Raw genomic sequence first — 19,629 nt, forward strand, 5'->3', positions numbered from 1 at the left:
AGCACTTTTGTGGCCATTATACTCTCTAGAGCACTATGTGGGGCCATTTTACTGTATGGAGCACTATATGGGGCTATTATACTGTATTGAGCACTATGTGTGGCCTACTATACTGTATGGAGCACTATGTGGGGCCATTATACTGTATTGAGCATTAAGGGGAGCCTACTATACTTTATGGAGCACTATGTGATGACCATTATACTGTATGAAGTGCCATGTAGGGTCATTATAAACTATGGAGCACCATGTGGGGTCATTATACTGTATGGAGCACTATGTGGGGCCATTATACTGTATGGGGCACTATGTGGGGCAGTTATACTGTATGGAGCACTATTTGGGGCCATTATACTATATAGAGTACTTTTTCTGGCCATTGTACTCTATGGAGTACTATGTGGGGCAAATGTACTGTATGGAGCACTTTTTATGGCCATTATACTGTATGGAGAACTATGTATGGCTATTATATTGTATGGAGTCCTAGGTTCTAATCCCACCTTGGAAAACATCTGCAAGGAGTTTGTATGTTCTCCCCATGTTTGCGTGGGTTTCCTCCGGGTACTCCGCTTTCCTCCCACATTCCAAAGACATACTGATAGGGAATTTAGATTGTGAGCCCCATCGGTGATAGAGATGGTAATGTGTGCAAAACTGTAAAGCACTGCGGAATATGTTAGCGCTATAAAAAAATAAAGATTATTATTATTATGGAGCACTATGTGGGGTCATTACACTGTATGGAGGACTATGTGGGGCCATCATATTGTCTGGAGGATTGTGTGTGAGGATTACAGTTGGAGAATGGTACTGTGATGGGATCACCATTCAGTGGGTTGAAGGAGGGGGGTACAGTAGGGTCATCATACCGTACGTGTGGAGGGTACTGTAGAAGAATTCACTGTGTGGGTATAATACTTTGGGGCACTGTAGTTTGCATCAAACTTTATTATTCGTATTCAAGGTTTTTTACCCTTTGTTATTACATATGGAACGCCCTCCAGGGCCGTGGGGTATTCGGTACCAGGCCCAGTATTCACAGGGGGATGTCATGGTGGCGGCGACCCGGTCCGTGGCCCTGGGCGCCCATGTTAAAGGGAATGTCCTTAAAGGGGTTTTAAATAAAGTTTGTGTTTGTGATACCATCTGTGGTATTCGGTCAGTGGGGACCGATGCTGCTTAAAGGGGTCCTCTGGGGTGATGTTATGGCAGCTGAGATGGTATAACTTCCCACAGGTGAAGTGTTTCCCCAGGGCTCCCGGTGTATAGATGAGGATGGTCAGTGGTACAGTAAAGAAAGGAGGACACGGGTTTGCACTCTCTTTATCTGGTTTACTGAAGACTTCAGGCAGCCACAGTCCAGGGCACCAGATCACAGGTACAGGCAGGGTCTGGCCGGCTTGGAAGCAAATTCAGAGTCCCCTTTAGCAGGTGGAGTTAAAAGCCTTCCTCATAGCGCGGTGGTGTTGTAGTCCCTTACTGCCTATGGCTTCTGATAAGGTCCTCACAGTTCTCTTTGTCCTCCATAAAGGTAGGACACAAATCCGTATGATAGCTGACTAGAGCCTTTTTACAGGGTCTCTATCACGACCCGGGCTCTATGTGTCACTGTGCCTCCTAGGTATTAGGGCAGACAGGCAGCCTTAGAGTGCCTCACAATCTCGGTCTTCCGACTACCGGTAATCTGTGCTTCAAATGTCACTCTCCTGTGCTTCGCTCTCCTGCACGCTCACTAAACAATATTCTTCCTTTCGTATTCTCTTTCTCCAGGAGCTGTAGCAACTCTGGCTACACGGCTCCCTAAGTCCTTCCGACACTCAATGTCTGACTGCTCTCTTCTCTGTCTTCTGACAGACTGCCTCCTCTCTCTCTCCCTCTGGACCAGAATGTATTTATGGGGGAGTTCCCCTTAATCTGGGTTCAGAGCTCCCCCTTCTGGCCTGGAGTGTGATCATGTTGTGTGTGTTGTGGTAACCTGATAAAAGATATCCTTCATCGCTTCCAAGCGTGACATCACTCTCCCCGTGGGGAAAGCAACTCCACTGTGACGACCAGCACCCTGGGGCGTCACACATACTTAATAAATGTGGAGTGTGGTATGTGCACCCTTCTCTGGACTAATGGAAATTAGAATTATAGTGAATTTTGAATAGTAAATCTACAGTATGTGTCGGAGTGCTCATTGCTATTTGCTATTGCTAAACAGGGACTTGTAGTACCTCATTGTAGCAGTGTGCTTTTATTCACCACTAGGCTATGCTGTGACCTGTAGTACCTGGGTATTGCAGTGCTAATTTAGTCACTACAAGGTTGTGCAGTGACTTGCAATGTACATTTATGCAATACTTGGCTATGCTGTGACTTAGAGTACCTCAGTGTTGTATTGTGAAGTTACCGACTGCTAGGTTATGCTGAGAGTTGTAGTACCTTAGTGTTGTAGTGTGAAATTACTGATTACTAGGTTATGCTGAGACTTATAGCACCTCAGCATTGCAGTGTGCATTTATGCACAGGTAGAGTTACCACCAGTCCGGTTATCCATTGGCCCGGACAGTATTTTTTCTATTTAGCTTGGCATGAGCAGCTTGTAGCGCTCTCCTCCTCCTCATCTGCAGCATCAGCTGCTCCTCACTCTCTGGCAAGTGTGCCCTCTGCACCATGCCACATGTGCCAGCCCCTGAGCTCACAGGCCAGAAGAGGCTTCAGCCCCTCCACTTATCATGTATACATTTTATTACTTTCTGGGGAAAAAAAATCAGCATTGTTAGGGTATGTGCACACGTTGCGGATTCTGTGCGGATCTGCAGCGTTTTTTGCGGTGCAGAAACGCTGCAGATCCGCAATTGATTTGCAGTACAATGTAAATCATTGAGAAAAAAAAAAAGCTGTGCACACGTTACGGAAAATCTGGTGCGGAAACGCTGCAGATTAAAAGAAGTAGCATGTCACTTCTTTTTTGCGGATCTGCAGCGTTTTTGTACCCATTCCAGTATAGAAAACCGCAGGGGTAAAAAACGCAGTAAATCCGCAAAAAACCCGCAGCAAAACTGCACAAAAAACGCTGCGGAACCGCACAAAAAACGCGACAAATCCGCAGGTGCGTTTTCTGCCAGGAGAGGCAGAATCCGCACCAGAAATTCCTAAGGCTAATCCACAACGTGTGCACATAGCCTTACTGATTAGGGGTCTCGAAGATGGCCATTTTATGTGTGGGAGCGCAAAGTGGAATGTTATTACTAATTTTGTGCAGAACGGGAAACTATTATTTTTCATCTGCATTATTACTTGGTACGGAACGGGCATTTTTACTGTGTCGGTGCGCAAAAAGAGTTATTAAAGGTACTGTGATAGCACATAATGACTGTTCAAACCAAGTACAGGTGCTCGGTGCTCCATAGATGGGGCCAATCATTTAAAGGGAACCTGTCACGCCCAAAATTGAAGATGAGCTAAGCCCACCAACATCAGGGGCTTATCTACAGCATTCTGTAATGCTGTAGATAAGCCCCCGATGTATCCTGAAAGATGAGAAAAAGAGGTAAGATTATACTCACCCAGGGGCGGTCCCGCTGCCGTCCGGCCGGATGGGCATCGCGGTCCGGCCCAGGGCCTCCCATCTTCTTACGATGACGTCCTCTTCTTGTCTTCATGCTGCGGCTCCGGCGCTTGCGTACTTTGTCTGCCCTGCTGAGGGCAAAGTACTGCAGAGCGCAGGCGCCGGGAAAAGTCAGAGAGGCCCAGCGCCTGTGCACTGCAGTACTTTGCTCTGCCCTCAACAAGACAGACAAAGTACGCCTGTGCCGGGGCCGCAGCCTGAAGACAAGAAGAGGACGTCATCCTATGAAGAAAGGAGGTCCCAGACGGGACCGCGATGTCCATCTGATCGGACAGCCCCCCCATGTGAGTATAATCTAACCTCTTTTTCTCATCTTTCAGGATACATCGGGGCTTATCTACAATATTCGAGAATGCTGTAGATAAGCCCCTGATGCTGGTGGGCTTAGCTCATCTTCGATTTTGGGGGTGACAGGTTCCCTTTAACTACACCTTCCCACTTGCTGGTTTTCAAACTATTTTCTCCCTTCTCTGGCCCTATGAAGCCAGAGCTGTCAATCAAAGAAGAGGTGGGGGGTGTAGATTGAGGGAAAACATCAGGTGAAACAAGCAGGTGGGAAGGTGTAGTTAAATGTTTGGCCCCACCAAAGGTGCACTGAGCGCCTGTACTTGGTTTGAACAGTCATTCTCTGTTGACATACTTCCTTAAATGGGGCAGAATGAGGATATTAGAACTGTAGTGGGGGCATGTGGGGCACATAGTTGGGCATTTGCACCGTGTAGTGATCACAACAGGATACTACTGTAATATTACTGTTACGATGTGGGGGCCCTATTACATTGTGGGTAATAAAGGGGGCCATTTTTAATGTGTGGTGTGATAATACCAGTCGTACCATTATTACCTTGGACGCAAAAAGGGTCAATGGGGGGGATACTACAATTCGGGGTATTATCGTTTTATGGGCATCATCAATGTGGCACCAGTCTTACAAACGTCGTCTCCAGAGCTGAACTCTGGCAGCAGACTTTAGATTTTTTGAATAAGGTTTTCCTGACACTAATAATGTGGGAACAGTCCCATACGCTGAATGAGCTATGTGCTATAAGCAGCAGCAGTCTTGTGTCCCAGCTCCACAGGAAGGGCACTTTCTGATGTCTCAGTTTCCATAAAAGCATATTTTGACAAAACAATATATTTCGCCTGCACATTTCTCAGATAAACCCAAAGCAAAGGGTTTGTGGTGTCTGTGCAGGCGGCTGCCCCCTCCTCAGAAGCGGCCAAACAGCATCCCCCAATAGTGAGGGAACAGGTTACATAGTATAAACAATGTGGTAATGTGGACAGGCTGCACTATACAGCAGATTACGGTAGTGTGAAGTAAAGCATGCTGGGAGAGGCATGGGAGAGCAGGAAGACATGTGAGTTGTGTTTATGTGACTGCAGAGGAAATGTGCAGGAAGGCAATGGGGAAAGTGCGGACAGGAGCATCTGTAGTGGTGTGTGCAGAAGTATATATAATATATATACATATATAGCTACAGGCATAACTATATACACACTCAGGGTCTGATACATGTTCTATACACATGTACCTTCATGGATATGTGCATGGCTATACATTGGATATATTTACACACAGAGTATATATATTGCTCACTTACAAACACGTGCATAAATATACATATTAATCCCCAGTATACCTATATATGCAGACACATGCATAGAGAACTATCTGTGACTCCATGTGGCTTCCATTATTGTGAATGCGGCTGCTGTGATTGGCCACTTGTGCGTTACCGCTGTCTCCATTCAGAAATTTCCACTTCCAGTTGTGAACGCACCAACACTCTGTCTATAGCAACTTACGCCTAGATGCTGGGAGTTGTAGTTCCCCACCACTTGCAGTGTCGGGGTTTGCAATGATTTACTGATATGTATTAACATACAAAGCACAGGATTTAAAAAAATTCTTCAACAGAGGAAATAAAAAAACTCAACAACGATATTTAAAGAGAAGCTGTCAGCAGGATTTGCTATGTAAACTCCAGGCCTCTTCACACGTTCAGTATTTGTAAGCCAAAATCAGAAGTGGTGACGTGTGTCTATAAGACTATGTGCACACGTTGCAGATTCCATTGCAGATTTTCCGCGCGGATTCTGCAGAATCCACAGGTAAAACGCCCTGCATTTTATTACCTGCGGATTCACTGCAGACTTTATGCAGATTTTGTGCGGATTTCGCCTGCATTTTTACACCTGCAAAACGCATGGAAAACTGCTGCGGATCTGTAGCCAAATCCGCAATGTGTGCACATCCCCTTATACTTTCCCTCTGATCCTCTGATTGTAAGCCAAAACCAGGAGTGAAACAAATACTGATGGAAAATACTGACCGAATACTGAACGTGTGAGCGTGACCTAACCCCTTAACCCCTTTCTGACCTCGGACGGGATAGTATGTCCGAGGTCAGATTCCCTTCTTTGATGCGGGCTCCGTTCTGAACAGCTGACATGTGCCCGCAATAGAGGTGGCTGAAATCGCGATTCACCCGCCGCTATTAACTAGTTAAATGCCGCTATCAAATGCTGACAGCAGCATTTAACTAGTGCTGCCGGCTGCAAGTGCCCACATCGCTGACCCCTGTCACGTGATCGGGGCTCAGCGATGCGTCGGCATGACAACTAAAGGTCTCCTGCAGACCCCTGTGGTTGTTGATGCCGGATTGCTATGAACGCCACCCTGTGGTCGGCGTTCATAGCAAGCCTGTAATTCAGCTGCATACTGTAGGAGGGATCTGAGCCTAGCTCCTATGTAGCAGAGGCAATCGAGTTGTGCCAGCTTCTAGCCTCCCATGTAGGCTATTAAAGCATGGCAAAAGTTAAAAAAAAAATGTTTAAAAAAAAAAAGTTTAAATCTCCCCTATTTCGCCACATTCAAAATAAAACAATAAAAAAAATCAAACCTACACATATTTTGTATGTCCGCATTCAGAATCACCCGATCTATCAATACAAAAAAAACCATTAACCTGATCGCTAAACGGCCACTCTGGCGGAGAAAATTGCACAGGAGCCCACGCCAATTTTTTCCACAATTTAACCCTTTAATTTAATAGAGCGCCCAAATTTTGCACATACACACTACTAACATTAGTAGTGTGGAATATGCAAAAAACAAAAAAAGGGATATGAAATGGTTTACTGTATGTAAACCATGTCTCATATCATGTTGGGTTTGAGAAGGAGATAGGAAAAGCCGGCAATTGAATTACCAGCTTTTAAGCTATCTAAAGCTGTATGATATATTAATATATATGTGTATATATATATATATATATATATATATGTGTGGGTCACTGAGATGTCTCAATGTTTTTGCGATTATTTGAGCCCATGGATCCATTGTATGTCCGTATTGCAAGCCTGTGAGAAAATCTCGCAGTACGGATGCCATAGGGATTACATACGCAAAATACGCTGACACACCCTGCCTACGGATGACATACGGATCACTATTTTGGAGACTTTTCTGCGTATTACGGCCGTAAATAACGGACCGTATTTTCATACGCCGAGTGTGACGCCGGCCTTTGCCACATGGGTTTTTTTTTTTGCCTTCCCCGGATCAACATGTTAGGTTAGGCTATGAGTTGAACTAGATGGACTTAACCCCTTCATGACCCAGCCTATTTTGACCTTAAAGACCTTGCCGTTTTTTGCAATTCTGACCAGTGTCCCTTTATGAGGTAATAACTCAGGAACGCTTCAATGGATCCTAGCGGTTCTGAGATTGTTTTTTCGTGACATATTGGGCTTCATGTTAGTGGTAAATTTAGCTCAATAAATTCTGTGTTTATTTGTGATAAAAACGGAAATTTGGCGAAAATTTTGAAAATTTCGCAATTTTCACATTTTGAATTTTTATTCTGTTAAACCAGAGAGTTATGTGACACAAAATAGTTAATAAATAACATTTCCCACACGTCTACTTTACATCAGCACAATTTTGGAAACAAAATTTTTTTTTGCTAGGAAGTTATAAGGGTTAAAATTTGACCAGCGATTTCTCATTTTTACAACGAAATTTACAAAACCATTTTTTTTAGGGACCACCTCATATTTGAAGTCAGTTTGAGGGGTCTATATGGCTGAAAATACCCAAAAGTGACACCATTCTAAAAACTGCACCCCTCAGGGTATGTGCACACGTCAGGTTTTTTTCCTGACAAAATCCAGAGAATTCTGGCAGAAAATCTCGTTTTTTTCCGCGCGGATTTATCGCGTTTTTTGCGCGGATTTTTTGCGGAATTTTTGCGGATTTTTTTTTTTTCATGAAAGTCATTTTGGCTTAGAAATCCGCAAAAAATCCGCAAAAAGAATGAGCATGTCCATTTTTTTTGCGGAATGCGTTTTTTTTTGCGGTAAAAAACGCATCCATCTGAACAAAAAATCCGGAATGCATTCTAAATGATAGGATGCATATTTTTAGCGTTTTTGATGCGGAATTATAGCGTTTTTATAGCGAAATTCCGCAAAAAAACGCTAAAAATCTGGACGTGTGCACATACCCTCAAGGTGCACAAAACCACATTCAAGAAGTTTATTAACCCTTCAGGTGCTTCACAGCAGCAGAAGCAACATGGAAGGAAAAAATGAACATTTAACTTTTTAGTCACAAAAATGATTTTTCAGCAACAATTTTTTTATTTTTCCAATGGTAAAAGGAGAAACTGAACAACGAAAGTCGTTGTCCAATTTGTCCTGAGTACGCTGATACCTCATATGAGGGGGTAAACCACTGTTTGGGCGCACGGCAGGGCTTGGAAGGGAAGTAGCGCCATTTGACTTTTTGAATGAAAAATTGGCTGCACTCTTTAGCGGACACCATGTCACGTTTGGAGAGCCCCCGTGTGCCTAAAAATTGGAGCTCCCCCCCAAGTGACCCCATTTTGGAAACTAGACGCCCCAAGGAACTTATCTAGATGCATAGTGAGCCCTTTAAACCCCCAGGTGCTTCACAAATTGATCCGTAAAAATGAAAAAGTACTTTTTTTTCACAAAAAATTCCTTTTCGCCTCAATTTTTTCATTTTCACATGGGCAATAGGATAAAATGGATCCTAAAATTTGTTGAGCAATTTCTCTCAAGTACGCCGATACCTCATATGTGGGGGTAAACCACTGTTTGGGCACATGGCAGGGCTCGGAAGGGAAGGCGCGCCTTTTGACTTTTTGAATGGAAAATTAGCTCCAATTGTTAGCGGACACCATGTCGCGTTTGGAGAGCCCCTGTGTGCCTATGCATTGGAGCTCCCCCACAAGTGACCCCATTTTGGAAACTAGACCCCCGAAGGAACTTATCTAGATGCACACTGAGCACTTTAAGCCCCCAGGTGCTTCACAGAAATTTATAATGCAGAGCCATGAAAATAAAAAATAATTTTTCTTTTCTCAAAAATGATTTTTTAGCCTGGAATTTCCTATTTTGCCAATAGTAAAAGGAGAAATTGGACCACAAATGTTGTTGTCCAGTTTGTCCTGAGTACGCAGATACCCCATATGTGGGGGTAAACCACTGTTTGGGCGCACGGCAGGGCTCAGAAGGGAAGGCACGCCATTTGGCTTTTTAAATGGAAAATTAGCTCCAATCATTAGCAGACACCATGTCGCGTTTGGAGAGCCCCTGTGTGCCTAAACATTGGAGATCCCCCAGAAATGACCCCATTTTGTAAACTAGACCCTCAAAGGAACTAATCTAGATGTGTGGTGAGCACTTTGAACCCTCAAGTGCTTCACAGAAGTTTATAACGCAGAGCCATGAAAATAAAAAAAAAAATTTATTTTCTCAAAAATGATTTTTTAGCCTGCAATTTTTTATTTTCCCAAGGGTAACAGGAGAAATTGGACCACAAAAGTTGTTGTCCAGTTTCTCCTGAGTAAGCTGATACCCCATGTGTGGGGGTAAACCACTGTTTGGGCACACGTCGGGGCTCAGAAGGGAAGTATTGACTTTTGAAATGCAGACTTTGATGGAATGGTCTGTGGGCGTCACGTTGCGTTTGCAGAGCCCCTGGTGTGCCTAAACAGTAGAAACCCCCCGCAAGTGACCCCATTTTGGAAACTAGACCCCGAAAGGAACCTATCTAGATATGAGGTGAGCACTTTCAACCCCCAAGTGCTTTACAGAAGTTTATAACGCAGAGCCGTGAAAATAATAAATACGTTTTCTTTCCTCAAAAATGATGTTTTAGCAAGCAATTTGTTATTTTCTCAAGGGTAACAGGAGAAATTGGACCCCAGTAATTGTTGCGCAGTTTGTCCTGAGTATGCTGGTACCCCATATGTGGGGGTAAACCACTGTTTGGGCACACGTCAGGGCTCGGAAGTGAGGGAGCGCCATTTGACTTTTTGAATACAAGATTGGCTGGAATCAATGGTAGCGCCATGTTGCGTTTGGAGACCCCCTGATGTGCCTAAACAGTGGAAACCCCTCAATTCTAACTCCAACACGCCCCTAACCCTTATCTCAACTGTAGCCGTAACCCTAATCACAACCCTAACCCCAACACACCCCTAACCACAACCCTAACCCCAACACACCCCTAACCCTAACCACAACCCTAATTCCAACCCAACCCTAACCCTAAGGCTATGTGCCAACGTTGCGGATTCGTATGAGATTTTTCAGCACCATTTTTTAAAAATCCGCGGGTAAAAGGCACTGCGCTTTACCTGCGGATTTACCGCGGATTGCCAGTGTTTTTTGTGCGGATTTCACCTGTGGATTCCTATTGAGGAACAGGTGTAAAACGCTGCGGAATCCGCACAAAGAATTGACATGCTGCGGAAAATACAACGCAGCATTTCCGCGTGGTATTTTCCGCACCATGGGCACAGCGAATTTGGTTTTCCATATGTTTACATGGTACTGTAAACCTGATGGAACACTGCTGCGAATCCGCAGCCAAATCCGCACCGTGTGCACATAGCCTAATTCTAAAGGTATGTGCACACGCTGCGGAAAACGCTGCGGATCCGCAGCAGTTTCCCATGAGTTTACAGTTCAATGTAAACCTATGGGAAACAAAAATCGCTGTACACATGCTGCAGAAAAACTGCACGGAAACGCAGCGGTTTACATTCCGCAGCATGTCACTTCTTTCTGCGGATTCCGCAGCGGTTTTACAACTGCTCCAATAGAAAATCGCAGTTGTAAAACCGCAGTGAAATGCGCAGAAAAACCGCGGTAAATCCACAGCGGTTTAGCCCTGCGGATTTATCAAATCCTCTGCGAAAAATCCGCAGAGGACCAGAATACGTGTGCACATCCCGAACCCTAACCCTAACCCTACCCCTACCCCTAACCCTAACCCTACCCCTACCCCTAACCCTAACCCTAGTTCTTACCCCAACATTAGTGGGAAAAAAAAAATTCTTTATTTTTTTTTATTGTCCCTACCTATGGGGGTGACAAAGGGGGGGGGGGGTCATTTACTATTTTTTTTATTTTGATCACTGAGATAGGTTATATCTCAGTGATCAAAATTCACTCTGGAACGAATCTGCCGGCTGGCAGATTCGGCGGGCGCACTGCACATGCGCCCGCCATTTTGGAAGATGGCGGCGCCCAGGAAAGAAGACGGACGGACCCCGGGAGGCTAGGTAAGTATAAGGGGGGGGAGATCAGGGCACGGGGGGTGGAGCGTCGGAGCACGGGGGGGTGGATCGGAGCATGGGGGGGTGGATTGGAGCATGGGGTGGGGGATCGCTGTGCGGGGGGGTGGATCGGAGCACGGGGGGGGATCGCTGTGCGGGGGGGGATCGGAGTGCGGGGGGGTTGGATTGGAGCACGGGGGTGGGATTGGAGCACGGGGGGAGCGGACAGGAGGACGGGGGAGCGGAGCACAGTACGGAGGGGAGCGGACCACAGAACGGAGGGCTGGGGGGGCGATCGATGGGGTGGGGTGGGGGCACATAAGTGTTTCCAGCCATGGCCGATGATATTGCAGCATCGGCCATGGCTGGATTGTAATATTTCACCAGTTTTTTAGGTGAAATATTACAAATCGCTCTGATTGGCTGTTGAAAGTGAAACTGCCAATCAGAGCGATCGTAGCCACGAGGGGGTGAAGCCACCCCCCCTGGGCTAAACTACCACTCCCCCTGTCCCTGCAGATCCGGTGAAATGGGAGTTAACCCTTTCACCGGATCTGCAGGGACGCGATCTTTCCATGACGCATATGCTGCGTCATGGGTCGGAATGGCACCGACTTTCATGACGCAGCGTATGCGTCAAAGGTCGGGAAGGGGTTAAAGTCTTCCTTCAACCTCAATAACTACCGTTTATACTCGAGTATAAGCCGAGATTTTAAGCCCATTTTTTTGGGCTGAATGTCCCCCTCTCGGCTTATACTCCAGTCATACCCAGGGGTCGGCAGGGGAGGTGAGTCTAATAATACTCACCTTCTACCCGCGCGGTTCCTGCAGGTCCCTGGTTCTCCCGGCTTGCAGCTTCCTGTAGTGAGCGGTCACATGGTACCGCTCATTATAGTAATGAATATGGACCCCACTCCCATAGGGGTGGAGCTGCATATTCATTACTGTAATGAGCGGTAAAGGTGACCGCTCAGTACAGGAAGAAGCTGCGGCGCTGGAGAACCAGGGACCGCACCAGGAGCAGGTGAGTATAATGGGGATGAGGAGCACTGCGCTATATTCACCTCTCCTGGTTCCGGAGCCTCTCCGTCTTCAGCGTCATCTGCCTGTGACGCTCAGGTCAGAGGGCGCGGTGACATGGTTAGTGCGCACCCTCTGCCTGAATGTCAGTGCAGAGGACGCTGAAGACGGAGCGGTGCCCGGAACGAGGAGAGGTGAATATTGAAAGTGCCGGGTGCCTGAGCGACGAGAGGTGAGTATGTGATTTTTTTTTTTTTATCGCAGCAACAGCATATGGAGCATCTTATGGGGCCATTATCAACATTTGTGCACCACTATACAGGACAAATATCTGTATGGAGCATCTTATGGGGCAATAATCAACGTTTGTGCAGCATTATATGGGGCAACTACCTTTATGAAGCATCTTATGGGGCCATTATCAACCTCCATTATCAATGTTTGCACAGCACTATATGGGGCAAATGTTTTAATGGAGCATCTTATGGGGCCATAATCAACGTTTGTGCAGCACTGTATGGGGCAACTATCTTTATGGAGCATCTTATGGGGCCATAATTAACGTTTGTGCTGCACTATATGGGGCAAGTGTCTGTATGGAGCATCTTCTGGGGCCATAATTAATGTTTGTCCAGCACTGTATGGGGTAAATACAGTGGGGCAAAAAAGTATTTAGTCAGTCAGCAATAGTGCAAGTTCCACCACTTAAAAAGATGAGAGGCGTCTGTAATTTACATCATAGGTAGACCTCAACTATGGGAGACAAACTGAGAAAAAAAATCCAGAAAATCACATTGTCTGTTTTTTTATCATTTTATTTGCATATTATGGTGGAAAATAAGTATTTGGTCAGAAACAAAATTTCATCTCAATACTTTGTAATATATCCTTTGTTGGCAATGACAGAGGTCAAACGTTTTCTGTAAGTCTTCACAAGGTTGCCACACACTGTTGTTGGTATGTTGGCCCTTTCCTCCATGCAGATCTCCTCTAGAGCAGTGATGTTTTTGGCTTTGGACTTTCAACTCCCTCCAAAGGTTTTTTATAGGGTTGAGATCTGGAGACTGGCTAGGCCACTCCAGGACCTTGAAATGCTTCTTACGAAGCCACTCCTTCGTTGCCCTGGCGGTGTGCTTTGGATCATTGTCATGTTGAAAGACCCAGCCACATTTCATCTTCAATGCCCTTGCTGATGGAAGGAGGTTTGCACTCAAAATCTCACGATACATGGCCCCATTCATTCTTTCATGTACCCGGATCAGTCGTCCTGGCCCCTTTGCAGAGAAACAGCCCCAAAGCATGATGTTTCCACCACTATGCTTTACAGTAGGTATGGTGTTTGATGGATGCAACTCAGTATTCTTTTTCCTCCAAACACGACAAGTTGCGTTTCTACCAAACAGTTCCAGTTTGGTTTCATCAGATCATAGGACATTCTCCCAAAACTCCTCTGGATCATCCAAATGCTCTCTAGCAAACTTCAGATGGGCCCGGACATGTACTGGCTTAAGCAGTGGGACACGTCTGGCACTGCAGGATCTGAGTCCATGGTGGCGTAGTGTGTTACTTATGGTAGGCCTTGTTACATTGGTCCCAGCTCTCTGCAGTTTATTCACTAGGTCCCCCCGCGTGGTTCTGGGATTTTTGCTCACCGTTCTTGTGATCATTCTGACCCCAAGGGGTGGGATTTTGCGTGGAGCCCCAGATCGAGGGAGATTATCAGTGGTCTTGTATGTCTTCCATTTTCTAATTATTGCTCCCACTGTTGATTTCTTCACTCCAAGCTGGTTGGCTATTGCAGATTCAGTCTTCCCAGCCTGGTGCAGGGCTACAATTTTGTTTCTGGTGTCCTTTGACAGCTCTTTGGTCTTCACCATAGTGGAGTTTGGAGTCAGACTGTTTGAGGGTGTGCACAGGTGTCTTTTTATACTGATAACAAGTTTAAACAGGTGCCATTACTACAGGTAATGAGTGGAGGAAAGAGGAGACTCTTAAAGAAGAAGTTACAGGTCTGTGAGAGCCAGAAATCTTGATTGTTTGTTTCTGACCAAATACTTATTTTCCACCATAATATGCAAATAAATTGTTAAAAAAACAGACAATGTGATTTTCTGGATTTTTTTTTCTCAGTTTGTCTCCCATAGTTGAGGTCTACCTATGATGTAAATTACAGACGCCTCTCATCTTTTTAAGTGGTGGAACTTGCACTATTGCTGACTGACTAAATACTTTTTTGCCCCACTGTATCTCTATGGAGCATCTTATGGGGCCATAATCATCATTTGTCCAGTACTGTATGGGGTAAATATCTCTATGGAGCATCTTATGGGCCCATAATCAACATTTGTGCAGCATTATATTGTAAAAGTCAATATAGATTACAGATGAGGACCACATATACAGGAAAAAAGAAAGTGGACACGCCTGGAAACAATTCACACATTGATAATCCAAATACAAATATATATACACACCAGGTAATGGATGCTATTTACTCCAGCACAGTGCTGCACATGACATAAAGACCCTATCTCATAAAGCAGGGCACCCCCATAAAGTAGGCCTGAGTATGTACAATAAAGTAATTTAAACATACATCAAGAGAGAAATATTCCCATATAGGGCCGATGGGAGGTCCTGCAGAGTCTATTCAATCATAGTAAAATGGATATGAGATATTAAAAATAAAGACATATTCATTATCAGAGATGGCAGAGAGGATCCAGGCGTCCACCACACCTGACGCGCCTTTCGCAGTGAAATACTTTCTCCCGAACACAGTGCTGCTCCGTATGTTTTCAGAAACTACTGTTAGGCCAAATGTCGGGACTGAGAAGGAAGGAGCTGTATTTTGCTTTTGGAGCACATTTATTGCTACAATAGTTTGCGGGTGACATTTGCAGAACTCCGAAGGTGCTAGGACAAAAAGCCCAAAAGTGACCCCGTTGTAGAAACTGCACCTCTCATTGAATTAATCTACATCTGCAGTGACTATATTGTGACTTCCACGCCAGGCTTTTTTTTTTTTTTACAGGAAAATTGCAAATCTGCCAATCTAGTGCCCATACATTGTGTCCCCATACAGTGTAGTTCCCCAAAATTGTAGCACCCCCATACCTTGTGGCCAGTACTTCTGGTGATACACACCCATAAATTAAGTGCCTTCTCTCGATTACAGTAATGGCGAACTGTCAAGACACGGCTGACGGGTGACCCGGGACCAGGGGCTCCTTTCCTATCCCTAACACTAAGGGACGCCCTAGCTCGCCCAGCTCCCCAGGATACTACAGATTGTGAAGATGCTGGGGCTTCTGTCTTTGCCTTATCTCCAAAGTTAGTACTCCGTCTGTTCTCTTCCTCCATCTACCCCGAGAAGAGGGGGGTGCTACTGTGCACCGTAGTACACCAACCCGACAAACAAGACAACACAGACAAGGGTTAACAGAAAATTCCAGGCATATAAAATATTCACTCACATATAACAGAGGAATGCATCGGGGTGTGAAAGTAGGGGAAGAAATCAAAATAGAGAAGGATAAGGAATTACCACACATACAGACCTAGCAACAGTCACAGATAACTCCTCCAACTCCTTCTTATGTACTCCTCCGCCACCATTAGCCATGCAGCAAATGCTAGCTCTGACAAAGATTTGTGAGAGAGCCCAGATTATAGCGAGAAATGAGTGGCTAACCGAGCTCAGCTGTGAACATAGGGATTTCCAACCTGGCCGATTAACCCCTGTTCTGCCAGAAGAAATAAACACATTTCAAATTAAGGAGAAGTGCTTCTTTTCAGCGCTGGAGTAGGAGCAATCAGATGCTGCGGTCTTCTGGCTCCACACTGTCGCGATAGCCCAGTGACACAAACATGTGGCTGCTTACTGTGGTTTAGGCACAGTGGAGCTCAGAAGGATGGGGCATTTGGATTTGGGAGTGCAGAATTCACTGAAATTTTTTTGAGGGGGAGGGAGCCATGTAGTTTTACCAGTAAAGTGGGAAGTCCCTATAGTTCAAGTGACAGATGACGGAACTGAGTAGGAGCTGGTTTTGTGTGGGGTACATAATATTTTTTGATCGTTTCCGTATAAGACTGGGATCACATTCTTGTGTTCTACGCTGAGCATTTACATTGGATTTCCCTGTAAATCCCACAAAAATACGATTCAGATGAAACCTCCAAACGTAACCACCCACCATGAGGCAGATGGAGACACTTTATACTCCGTTTGGTATCTGCTCCGGTGGTATCCATCTTTTTAGGCGTGCACAGATCTGTAGTCGCCCACACTTGTGCACTGAAAAGACTCCTAAAATGATGGGATACAGCTGGAACACAGACCAGTCCAAAGTGACTTAATCTGCCTCATAAGTGAGTGGTTCCATCGGGGGTCTTGTTTGAATTGCGGATTTAGGGAAATTACACTTCCGACGGAAGTTCTCAGTTGAAAGCACAGGATATATGTGAGCTGAGCCTTATGCTGCTTTTTGGGAAGTAGAATGAACAAATAGACAGCAGTACAAGAATAGTTCTTATTTTTATTTTTGTGCAGTTCACCGTGCACAAAGTGATAAGGCGTATTTCTTTTTCGGGTCGGTTCAATTACAGCGATACTAGATTTCTAATAGTTTTTTTTAGGTTTTGCTGCTATTAAAGTAGTTTTTTTTGTCACAATATTCTGAGAGCTGTAACATTAATTTTTAGTGAACAGAGCTGTATGAGGGCTTATTATTTGCAAGACGAGTGGAAGATTTTTTTGGTACCATTTTGGGGTACATAATATTTTTGTATTTTTTTCATGCTTTGCTATTTTTACAGACTAAAGACAATATTTTACAAAAATTAATTAGTTTTTGCATTGCCAAATTCTGAGAGCTGTAACTTTTTATTTCTTTGCCGAATGAGCCATAAAAGGGCTTGATTTTTGTGGGACGGTTTGGCATTTTCATTTATACCATTTTTTAAACGTGACTTTTTGATTGCTTTTTAGTGCATGAGAGCAGTCAGTGACTCGCCTTACTGCATCTGTGAGACCCAGCTTATAAACTGGATCTCACAGACCTGTACCCTGGTGTCCTCAAATGACCTCAACTTAAATACCGCTGTCGGTATTGGCAGTGTTATTTAAGGGGATAATCGGCCCCAATCAGTCGCAAAACCATCCTAATCCGATACTGCAGGGTGTCAGCTCTCATATACAGCTGACACCAGTTGGAAACTCCACCAGGCGGTGCTATTCCCTTATTCCCCATTGACGTTTTAAAACGGCAATGAGGGAATAAGGCTCCTTAACAACCGCCATTTTAATGCATATCGGCAATGATACCTGAAGAAATCTGGTTTCTGATTCTTTTGTAATGATTGTTTAAAGTTTTGCTGTAATCATGTCTCCGTGCATTGGGGCGGACTATGGGCAGTTTCTTTTCTTGTTGCTCTGTCTCCTCTGTCTGCCTCCTGTTTGAATGACAGGTCCATCAGTAACCCGTCTCCTATTTTGCATATTGCATCTGCACAGTATTTTGTCTTCCCGCCCCAAAAAAATTAGGTCTCCCACAAAATGGCAGTAGTGCATGTGTGGTCCCATCTAAAACCCTGTAATAATTCTCATTGAGCTGCCTACCATTCCCACAGGATCAGCGCAATGTTTACAGTCTCATCTTCTGCAGTCTCCCGCGCTATTGCACCTATCCATAGGTTACATCTTGATGGTTGGTGGGTGTTTGACGATCCGCTGTTACCCACCGATCCATACAATTGCTCATTTTGCCTTTATTCCCAGCTAATTCTTCTCTTTTTTGCTCTATGTAGAAACCGTAAGTCTCTTGCCCCTGCATTTATCATTACCCTCTTCATCTCCTGACCCAGCTGCTCACTCCTCCATCTACCAGGGACTTTTGCAGTGACTTATGACTCATACATGGAAAATTCACTTCATGATTCTACATAGAGCTTAGATAGATTCAGCTAGTCAGTTTTTAATACCGTGATGTCATAGACAACAACAGGAGAACAGGAGAATTTGCTGGGTAAAAATGTGGCTGAGAGTGCTTCTTTAACCCCTTTCTGACATCTAACGTACTATCCCGTTGAGGTGACCCGGGCCCGTATGACCATCGATGGGATAGTACGTCATATGTGATCAGCTGCGCTCACGGCGGGAGTAGCGCTGCCGATCGCGGCCGGTTGTCAGCTGATTATCACAGCTGACATCCGGCACTATGTGCCAGGAGCAGTCACGGACCGCTCCCGACACATTAACCCCCAAAACACTGAAATCAAACATAATTGCAGCATTGCAGTGGCATAGGGAAGCATCGTGCAGGGAGGGGGCTCCCTGCCTGCTTCCCTGAGACCCTCAGAACAATGCGATGTGATCGATGTGACCCTTCCGGATCCTGCACGGAGGTCGCTTGCGAGCACCTGCTAGTAGCAGGCATACGCCTTAAAAGTAGTTTTTGACCACATATGGGGTATTGGTGTACTCAGGAGAAATTGCATGACAACTTTTGGGGTCCATTTTCTCCTGCTATCCTAGTGAAAATTTTAAAAAATGGGGCTTAAACAATATTTTTGTAGGAGAAATTATTTTTTATTTTTACTGATCGAGGTAAAATTCTGTGAAGCACCTGTGGGTTCAAGGTGTTCAATACACATCTAGATACTCTTCATTACTAACCTGTGGGCTTGATGTCAGTGGTCATAAAACAGCTGACATCAACCCCACAAATGTAACCCAACTTCGCACCAGGGCAAGCGGGAAAAGTGAGGCAAAGTGCCAGAATTCTGGCATCTAATAGATGTGCCTTTTCTAGGGCGGCTACGGGCTGCTATTTTTAGGCTTGGAGGGGTAGGGGCAATATCCATGGCCCCTTACCAGCGTGAGAATACCAGCCCCCAGGTGTCTTCTGTAGCTGGCCTGGTTGTGAAAAATGGGGGGAACCGATGGAATTTTTTAAATTATATATTTAAATGGCATGGGGACCCCTCTTGTTCTTAATAACCAGCCATGATGTAACGAACGGAAGCGGACCGACATGTGGTGAAGTTCACCACGGTCCGGTAAATATATTATTAAAATATTATTAAATGATTAAATTATGTTATTTATTATCATTTAATAATTTAATCATTTAATAACATTTTAATAATATATTTTTTAACACAAATAATAAAAAGGATATTTTAATTATAGTTCACAGTGGTAGTCCAACCTAACAAGGAAACACTAACCACCTAACAAATCCCAGAAAATTTATGTTTAGACCCAGTAGCCTGAGCTCTTCGAAGCCGACTCTGGTATTTGAACACTCTACTTCATAGGTTCTTGACGAAATTCTTTCAGCTCAAGTTGTTTTTTTGTTAATTTTTTAGTTCTATATTGTTTTCTTTTTC

The 19,629-nt window shown here is 44.8% G+C and overlaps 1 protein-coding gene across 5 annotated transcripts in view; it reads left to right on the forward strand.

The window, feature by feature from the left end:
* Window positions 1–19,629, forward strand: part of ATG10 (autophagy related 10) — a 437,018-nt gene that overhangs the window by 48,258 nt on the left and 369,131 nt on the right. For 2 of the 5 annotated variants that reach the window (XM_069751186.1, XM_069751176.1), the window contains exon 1: window positions 4,937–4,980. The exons of the other annotated variants lie outside the window; for them this stretch is intronic. In XM_069751186.1, coding sequence (XP_069607287.1) covers window positions 4,947–4,980 — 34 coding nt within the window. In that variant the 5' untranslated portion in view covers window positions 4,937–4,946. Of the gene's footprint in view, window positions 1–4,936; window positions 4,981–19,629 lie in introns of those variants that run through there. 5 annotated transcript variants of the gene reach the window in all.

Source organism: Ranitomeya imitator, chromosome 1, assembly GCF_032444005.1.
Source record: "Ranitomeya imitator isolate aRanImi1 chromosome 1, aRanImi1.pri, whole genome shotgun sequence".
NCBI classification, from domain to species: Eukaryota; Metazoa; Chordata; class Amphibia; order Anura; family Dendrobatidae; genus Ranitomeya; species Ranitomeya imitator.